Source organism: Chaetura pelagica, unplaced genomic scaffold, assembly GCF_000747805.2.
Source record: "Chaetura pelagica isolate M959 unplaced genomic scaffold, ChaPel_1.0 scaffold328, whole genome shotgun sequence".
Lineage (NCBI taxonomy): Eukaryota > Metazoa > Chordata > Aves > Apodiformes > Apodidae > Chaetura > Chaetura pelagica.
Genome location: NW_009954216.1, coordinates 1,021,876 through 1,030,915, shown reverse-complemented (window position 1 = coordinate 1,030,915; position 9,040 = coordinate 1,021,876). Strand labels below are relative to the sequence as shown.

At 40.5% G+C, this 9,040-nt stretch overlaps 1 protein-coding gene across 1 annotated transcript in view; it reads right to left on the bottom strand.

The window, feature by feature from the left end:
* The window catches only part of LOC104393850 (histone-lysine N-methyltransferase SETMAR), a 29,901-nt gene extending 22,113 nt beyond the window's left edge, over positions 1-7,788 (bottom strand). Inside the window, exons 1-2 of the mRNA XM_010003372.1 lie at positions 7,783-7,788; positions 6,257-6,349 (exon numbers count right to left, since the gene is read on the bottom strand). Coding sequence (XP_010001674.1) covers positions 6,257-6,349; positions 7,783-7,788 — 99 coding nt within the window. The remainder of the gene's footprint in view (positions 1-6,256; positions 6,350-7,782) is intronic.
* Between the last annotated feature and the right edge of the window lie 1,252 nt (positions 7,789-9,040).

Below are 9,040 nucleotides of genomic sequence, written 5' to 3'. Positions count from 1 at the left end.
TCCCTGTGGTGGTAACTAACATGACTTTTCTGATCCCTCTTTCTGCAACATCCAGGAAATTGACCAGCCTCGTCTACAGTGTCCCTTTTCTCCTGCCTGTGAAGAGCAGCTGAGCAGCACCAGAAGAGGTATGGCTGAGATTGGATGGTGAAGTCTGTATTTGTGGGTTGCACAGTTAATGGTGATACCAGAACTGATAGGAAAATAACGAGTGGGATTATTTAGGGCTGCACTCAGCCTGTAAGAGAAGGCAAGCTATGAAAGACAAACTTTCTGAGGCCACTATCTGGCCAGTATAATGTTGAAGAAGACTTTGATCAGTTAAAATTTAGGATTAGTGGATGCTGATGGGATTGTAAAGGAAATATGCCTGTAGCATCAGTGCTTCCTCACAGAATGGAATGAAGATGGTGAGAGGCTTTACATGTGCACAGCCTGACATGCTCGATTTGTCCACCCGAGCAGCAGGACAGCTGCTTCCCATGGATGCCTTTGAGCCTGCCTGGTTGGGGTTGATGCTTTTATCCTTAGAGCACTTCTCATTGTGAGGAAGGAGGATGATCAGTTTTATGAGATAGATACTGAAATGTTGAGTGATTGCAAATATTAAAATAGACTGGTTTTATAGTTTAGTGCACTCTCTTATTACCAAATTGACCTTTAGATAAAGACATACATAATTTGGCTGCTAATCCTTAGTGCCAGATGGAATTCTGTTCCATTTTTAAATGACAAAAGTAATGAGTCATTACTCTGTAGTAAAAGAAACAGATTGCCTGTGTGTACAGGAGATGGGGTTTTGGATATCAGCAAAAGGTCATGGAAAATCCAATGTTTTCTTCCTCCTCCTCCTTCTCCTACCCAAGACTTCTGTTTTATTGAACTATGAGTGGGCTGAACTGCTGAAATGCCCAGGTTGGGTGAAAAACTGATGAAAGCTTATTTTAATTTGTTATGTAAAAATGTTGTGGAAAGAAATCTTAAAAGGGAGCTGAAAGGGTGACCTGTGTGTGAACTTTGTGATGCTGATCAAGGGCACCTGATGCAGCTGTGAATTTCTTTTGCAACAAATTATGCTGTCTCTGGGATTACACTGTTGAATCATTTCTCTTTGACACATTGCATGCATTTAGCTGTTGATTTTTCTCCCTGTATCAATAATGATTTCTGCTCATTAATCTGTTTTATGACTGTTTCTCAGATTTCTTAATATCCCTCTGGTAATTGGAGTGTGGAAAGTTAACTGTGCCTGGAGCAGTGAGTTCATTTGAGGGCTGTCTCAATCTGACCCCGCACTGAATTTGCACAGCTGATCCTGGGTATTATAACCAGGTGGTGAGCTCAGGGCTGTGTGTGAACCTGTGATTCCTCAGGCTGCAAGTGAGGGACCTGTGCTCGGGAAAAGAGCCGTGCTCTTGTCCTTTCTGGTAGACAGAAGGCACTGGAATCAGGGAATCTTTTTCTAAGATAATTCTTTCCAATGTGCTTAGTCTCCTGACCATTTTGGTAGCCCTTTGCTAACACATCTCTAATTTGATTATGTATCCATTGAGTCAGAGGGCCCATGACTGCCCACTGCTTGCATTGCTACTTCCTCAAGCCAAGTGGAAAGCATTAATAATTTCCCTGGATCTGTGTTCCTCTTTTTGTAGCCTGGAGTGAGGTTTTTGGGCTTATTTGCAAAAATGGTTTTGGGCTTATTTGCTGCTTGGCTTCCATTGTAACCGGTTTTTGGTGGGATTACCAGATGCTCAGTTCCCAGGGCTTGGGAATGCTCTGCCATGGGAATGCTCTTGCACTGCTCTTCATTTGTCTGGACCACTGCAGTGTTTTCTGTCTCAAGCTTGCCTTAAGTTACTCCAGCCAGTTTATTGGCCATGCAAGATGGCCAATTTAAATTCCACAGCATGAAAGTTGTTCCCTGCCTGCACCACAAAGACAAGATCAGGAGAAGGCCTTTTGCCAAAAGAGCCTGTTTGAAGACTCCCTTCACCTTCCTAGTTTCCTACAGAACTGATCTCTGGATGAATGAAGTGTTCATTTTAAGTATTTTATTTTGTGTTGCATGTGGTTTCTGTCTGACTTTGTTCTGAGTAGGCTGTTCAAATAGTTCTCAGATATTTAAAGTTATTATTTTACTTTAAAAGGAGGAACACCTCCTGTATGATTTGCTGGAGATGTTTCCTGCAAGAGACTTAGTGCTTCTTGAATCGTGGCACTGAGTGCAGGCAGTCCAAGGGGACTTCAGTCCATCATTCCCAGGTTGAGTTTATTAGCTGCCTTATCCATACTCTCTTGAGGTTGTGTCATCTTCCTCATTAATCTGAGGTACTTTATTATTATTATTATTATTATTATTAATTTTTATTGCCTTGCTTACAGACTCTTTGCACTACTCTTCTCATGTCAGGTTTAGGTTTTACTTCAATTTGACCTTCATTTCAGGATAATCATCCCCATCAGGCTAGTGGACATGTACTCTGTCCCTCTGCCATGTGCATCTATTAGAATATTGATTTGCAGAGAGGGAAGTATAAAAAATCAATGTGCCATTAAGTGGAGTAGAATGACAATCTTCTAAGGCTTGTCAAGTTCAAAGACTTGTGTCTAGACACTAAGGGAGTGAGTTTTTGCCCAAGTGGTCTTGGCTAGGCAGGTAAGATAAAACGTACACATCGTCTTAGGGGCTTGCTCTCATTTGTTCCTGACTGGAAGACTCATTGCAAACAACAACACTTACAAAGTATTGGTGGCGCAAAAAGGTTCTCTTTATTATGACACTTGCAGTTTATTGTTTTTTAGTAATAAAACAGTAGACTATAAATGTTCTACAGTGCATTTAGGAAGGATACATAGACATGTGCAATCTGGCGTTGCACATCAGTGTTTGCCACAAGTGCTGAGAGAACAGTGGAAGGACCAAGTGTAAAGCTTTTTATTTTTGTGTGTCGATGAGATGCCTCCTACATGCAGGGGATGAGTGCAGCTCCCCTGCCTGCCCTCCTGTTCTCGACACAGTAGTCTGCCATTTGAAGATGGAGACTCAAAACACAGGTATTTTGCTTTGTTCCATTGCTTGTATTTGAACCATTCTCAGACCAGTCTGTGGTTATTTTAAGATATGCTATTTGTGCTCCAGCACTGTCCACAACCACCGGGCTGATCATGGGTGTGATGCCCCTCCATGCACTGGGTTGCTGTTGCTGTCTATTAAAAAATAATACATTAATACTCTAGACTAATTGCTTAGCTAGGAAACTAGGTTTTATCCATTTACAGCTCATTTAGTTGATGTTTTATAGCTTGTAAAGTACATTACAGTACTTCATGGGCTGAGAATTTGGAATAGTGAGAAACTGCAGTCTCTGCAGTGAGGCTGGCATGCTGCCTGCTTGCTGCAAGGCTCAGCTCATGATTCCCCAGTCACACCTGGCCCTCCCCAGCTTTGGAAGCAGGAATTCTGAGGGTCAGTCCTGAGCCTGGGGCTCCTGCCTGCTGGAACTGTCTCCTGCCTAGTACTAATTAGCTGGCTAAATCTTCCATAAGAAAACGGATGCTGGAAAATCTTCCATAAGTAAATTTCTGGTAATCATGTTTGTAAATCCATAGAAGGAGAAGCTGAAGATCAGTTTATTTAAGTATGCCTTGGCTGCATAGAGAGAGTGACCTTGGAGAATGCTGTGTTTGAATAACATAGTTTATCAAAATATCTCAGGGCTTTGCAGAAATAGATTAACTTTGTTTTCTTTCTTATACAGATAAGAAAACTGACACAGAAACACATGAAATGAGTTAACCAGTGGTTGAACTATTGTTCTTGGTTATCACAGGGCTCTGCATTTCATCTCTCATGGTATGCTGCTCTTACAGCATTGATTAGGTACTATGAAACATAAATCTCTTTGCCAATACACGAACACAAAGACTTGACTTCCATGTGAATAAAAACAAATTATATACCTCAGCATTTTGTCACATCCTCAGATGTAAACAAAACCAGTTTAGAACAATAGGAACAATTCAGATCTCAGCATGCAAATTGCTTTCTGGTTAATGGCAATGTATTTCAGTGAAGTTTAGTCTCAGGATGTTTTTCTGTTAAATAGAATTGCATTTATGAAGTATTTTGGCCTGACAGAAGTAGGGGAATCACTTGCAAGGACTAGCTGGACCACCCGTCTACTGGCTGAAATTGTAATAATGTTTGCAGTGCCTGTCCTGAGTGTATTCTGCTTTTGTTAGTACAGAGTGTAACATAAGAGCATTCTAGTTAGATTTCTGTGGAACAATATTTTTTCAAAATAAACTTATTACTAAGTGAGACACAGAACTGCCCACAGACTGAAGGAATTTCTTCCCTTTGCACACATCTAATTTCTTCCTTACTCCCCTTGCCTTGTATGAAAAACTTCATTTGACCTCAGTGAATTCCATGGGGTTTGGCTTGGTTTTTTTCCACTGTCTGTATCTAAATACATCCTAGGTTCATGTATTTACATGAGCTAATACAATTTTTTCATCTTTGCTTAAATTTGAGAATCTAGATGCCTGGGGTTATTTCCAGGTCTACTTTGGGCTGTTCTGTTGAGTAAAGGTCCCAAATGATGGAGGAGACTCTATGCTTTTTTCCCCCTCTTTTCCCATCCCTCAGGGTCTCTATTACTTCTGGAAACCTTTCTGACTTTGACTACCTCAACTCTATAACCCATAAATATGGTGTAATGAAAATTTCTTATTATCATTCTTTTTTCTTGCCTGTTATTTTTTAAACAAATTACTTAGGTTCTTGCTCTAGATTTCTCAGTGTGACCTCCTGCATGTAAATGTTGGTGTGGCTCCTTTCAGTGCCTGGCTGTCAGTTCTGTTGTCTGTTGTACTGGTGCAGGGTGCGTTCAGGCATGTTTCCAACCAACAGGAGCCCAACAATCAGTGTAGGTGGGGAGGGAAATGTCTGGGCGAACACTGTGGTGATCTTCCAAGCTGTGAAGATAAGCACATAGAGGCTGTTGCACTGTGTACTCTGAGGCTGCAGTGCTCAGCAGGTTTAACCTTCCTGGTTAGTGTATCCCAAGGATTGTGGGGGCACAAGGCATCTGAAAATGCACATAAGCTAAGGCTGGTGGAAACTTATCACTGGGTGAATAAAATAGAATGTTGAGTCAGGAATAATCTTTTCTATCTTCATCAAGTGTTGGGTCAGGCATGATGGATTGTGGAACAAGTCCTCCCAGTTCTTGTCATGCAGAGCATCTTAGGCTGCAGCCTTTCCTTTATGAAATTATTTGACAGTAATAAAAATGGGTTTGGGGTTTTTCTGTTGCTGGCATTTTTCTGTGTGTGTGTTGTGGTTTTTTTGTTTTTTTTTTTCCCAGGCAATATTTGTTTAATATATTGCAAAACTTTCAATCTGATGATTCTGTACTATTTATGCTTTCAGAAAGATTCTATTTTGCTTTTTTTTGTGCTTGCGTTGTAGAGAAAAATGTGTCACCAGGGAATAGATGTCCCTTATCTTGCTGCTCTATAACTGGAGTTTAGCTTGAATGAAATCCATAAGAATATAGATGAATGTTAACTGTATGTGCTGTAGCAGTGAAATAAATCACTTGATTATAGAGTGATAATTCAATATGGCATGCAGTCAAACAGTGCTTTTAAGAAGGGAGGAGCAGTATAAAGAGAGAATTACACACATTTAATGTAGTATTTCACTGTGACGGTAAATCAGTCCCCTTGTCAAATTACATGAAGAAATTTATGAGTATGTGCAGATCTAGGGCAATTAATAAGCCATCTTGTATAAGACTAAGATTGTCTAGTTTTGCACTGTAACCTTTAAATACAATTTATCTCAAAGGCATAATGCTTAAAACTTCTTTGATGTTCCTTCTAAAAGAAAATTTAGGAAGATAAAAAGAGAAATAGTGTCTTACTAAAAGACATTAGTTTACGTAGCATTCCAGTTGCTTAGAATTTAATTACCTTTCCAAACTGTTAATTTTTATGTAATCTTTCAATCTTTATGTTCTCTGCAGCACTATTTCTGTATTTGTGTGAAATGAAAGTTTTCAAGTACCTCACGAATGCTTTACAACCAAGTCCAATCCAAATAACTGGGAGCCATGAGAAATAGTCTAATCCTGTACCCTTACATGTGAAAGTCCCCTGTGAGTGACAGCCCTGTGTGTGCCAAATCCAGGTAGCCACAGGCAGGACCTCCTGGATGTCCAGGGAGTGAATCAGGCAATGCTCATACCTCAGCCACAGGCTCCTCCTCAGAAGCGTTTATAGCTTCCATCTGCAATTTCTTCATGAATGTGCACTGTGGAGTGATGCTCTCAAACAGCGCCTGAAAATTCCAAAGCAGAAAAAGGAATAATAAAAGAAAGAGTTGGAACTGAGCTGTACCTGAGCAAATAAAAAAATCTATTTTCTGTCTGGAACTTTAAAGGTATGAGCAATGTTTCTGGATGTCTTCTTGCTCTTGTTGGCTACATCTGCAACAATGCTTTCCCCTTGATAGTCCTTCCTGAAGCAGGTAGCTGGATTCATAGAGGGTTCACAAATTACTTGCCTAGTGCAAGTCTAGCTAGAGAAACAGTTTTCATGGAAAACTTTTTGGGATACACACAGACAAATGAATTGCTCTTTTTCTAGGAAGAAGCAGAAATGGCCATAATCCCCAAATTTTTAATATCATTAGCTATCCTCTGCTCTGTGACAAGTTTTGTCCTTCTTACTCCCGGGGACCATGGACACCAGCTGCCAGAAAGGGAGGGTAAGAGCAGGGATTGTTTGATAAGCTCGGCAACGTTGGTCTTACCCATCTGCAGCCCTCTGTGGAAAAGACATGTTTTGAATGCATTTCTAAATAATCTCCAGCCTGCTGCCATCCTGTTTGCTGTAACACTGCTACTTTGAAGTGCTCATCCATGTAAAATGAGCAGCCTGCAATGGGGCTGTGTGCTGTCTGAGTCTGTTACATGTGTACAACAGCACTGCTGTCAGTGAAGTCTGCATAAGGGTCTTGAACAGGGGTTCCCTGGGCTCTGCTACCACATGGCAGCTCAGGCTGCTGAAGGAGCTTTGCGTGGGCCTTTCATTCTGCAGGGTTTGTTCTTGGCACAGGGTGGCAATTTGCATAATCCAGCAGTTAGGATGGGGAGAATAATGTGGCTACCTGCTTCAGGTAGCAACCAGCAGAGCTTATTTTGTCTTTCCTTTGAAGGAGAAAATAGCTCTGAGGAGCTGAACAGCAAGGTCAGCTGGCACACCAGTGCACCTTTGCTTTCCTTGCACCAGACTGCCTGTCCTCTGCTGCCAGGGGCTGCTTCCTCAGGGATGTGATGAAGCTTTCACCAATTTAGCTGGTCAAGCTCAATGAAAAGAAAGAGGAGTCCCTGTTTCTCAAGAAAGTCCTTAGCTTTGCTGTGCTGTATGGTCACAGTTTTTGTTACCTGTCTTCAGCACCAGCTTGAGTCTTTTCCCTGGATGGAGCTTTACTGGGATAAGATACGTATTTGAAGAAATTCTTCAGGTTAGGTTAAAGGCAGGAATAGTTTTTGCTTGCTTCCAGGCTCTGTTATCCCATGGATTAAGGGTTCCCCATGGGTGTTCTCCAACTTTGTTAAAGATCTCACAGCAGGTACTTCCAGACATAAAAATCAAATCTAAAACTACAAATGTGAAGATCCTAGTGTTCCACTGGGGAGTCTCCATGTAGGAAGTTATCTTGTTAGGAATTTATCACTGAACATCATTAATCGTGTCTTTGGCACTAACCTCCATGGGGCACAGCCTTTGTGTTCAGCCCACATCACAAACTGCTGAGTAGGCAAAGGTGAAGGACTGAACACTGTTCTGTCTGAAAAGCATCTGACCTGCTGTGGAAATAGTCTGCTCTGGTTTAAAGTTAGCATTAATTTGGTTTAATGCCATTTGGCTCTTTTGTTTTAAAGAGTTTAGAGAAGCAAAGCTACTGATAAATGACACAGGAGTGATCATCTTCCTCAGAAGTATTGTTTAACTGGCAACATCTACAAACTAGCAGCTGACAGGAATGCTGGGGGTATTGCCTGTAACAACAGTATTTCCTGAAATGACATAATGTTTTCACTTGTGGCTTGTTTTTCACCTCTTCTCCCAGCTTCTCTAATTGCTTCTTGATTTATGGTTATTTCTCTCTTATTTTGTGACTGAGAATGCATTACATTTTTTCATCACAGAAGCCAAATAATAAGGAAAAAGTAGACGACTTGTACTTATCAAAGCTGCAGCTAATGTGCCTGCCTTCTCGGAAGTCAAACTGTGAACCAATTTGAACCTGATGGATTTAAAGGCTGTAATTAGTTTTCAAGTCAACATGTTTTGGGTTTTTTTTAACTTTAGAAATGAAGAAAATTAATTTGCTGCAGCTAGTTTTCATGGTGCCATGGCCACTAAGAATAAGCAATTTTTAGAGATCAAGGTGTTTACAGAATGAATTTAAAAATGGTTTAAAAAATAAACCACCCAACCAAACAAAACCAGATAAACTTCCATCTGTATCATATTTTATGACCCTCTTTAGGGGAAGGAGAAGTAAAGATTGTCCAGTCACAACCTTAACATCGACCACTTACCATATTAAGGTCTTCAGTTCCTCTATGTGTTATAAGAGTGCCAATAGTGATATAAATAGCGAAATACAGATTAACAAATTAATTTTTTTGTATCAACATTCTTACTGATTATTCTTACATGATTACTGGTAATTTTGGCACACTTAGTAACATGATGAGTGCTGAATGGAAGGCAAAGTTCTTTCTTGTCCGGAAAAATGTGTAGTAGTGTTGTTGTGGACTAGTCAGTCCTGATGACATTATATGAAATGAGGAGAAAGAGAAAAGCAGTCTTGCTTTCAAAGGATTGCTGGTGACCTTTAAATTAGGGCTGGGAGTCTCATCATGAACTGCAACTGCAGGATACATGACTTACTTCCCTTTCCGTCTGAATGGAAAGGTTGTTTTCACTGAAATTACCACTTATTACAGAAAGGTCA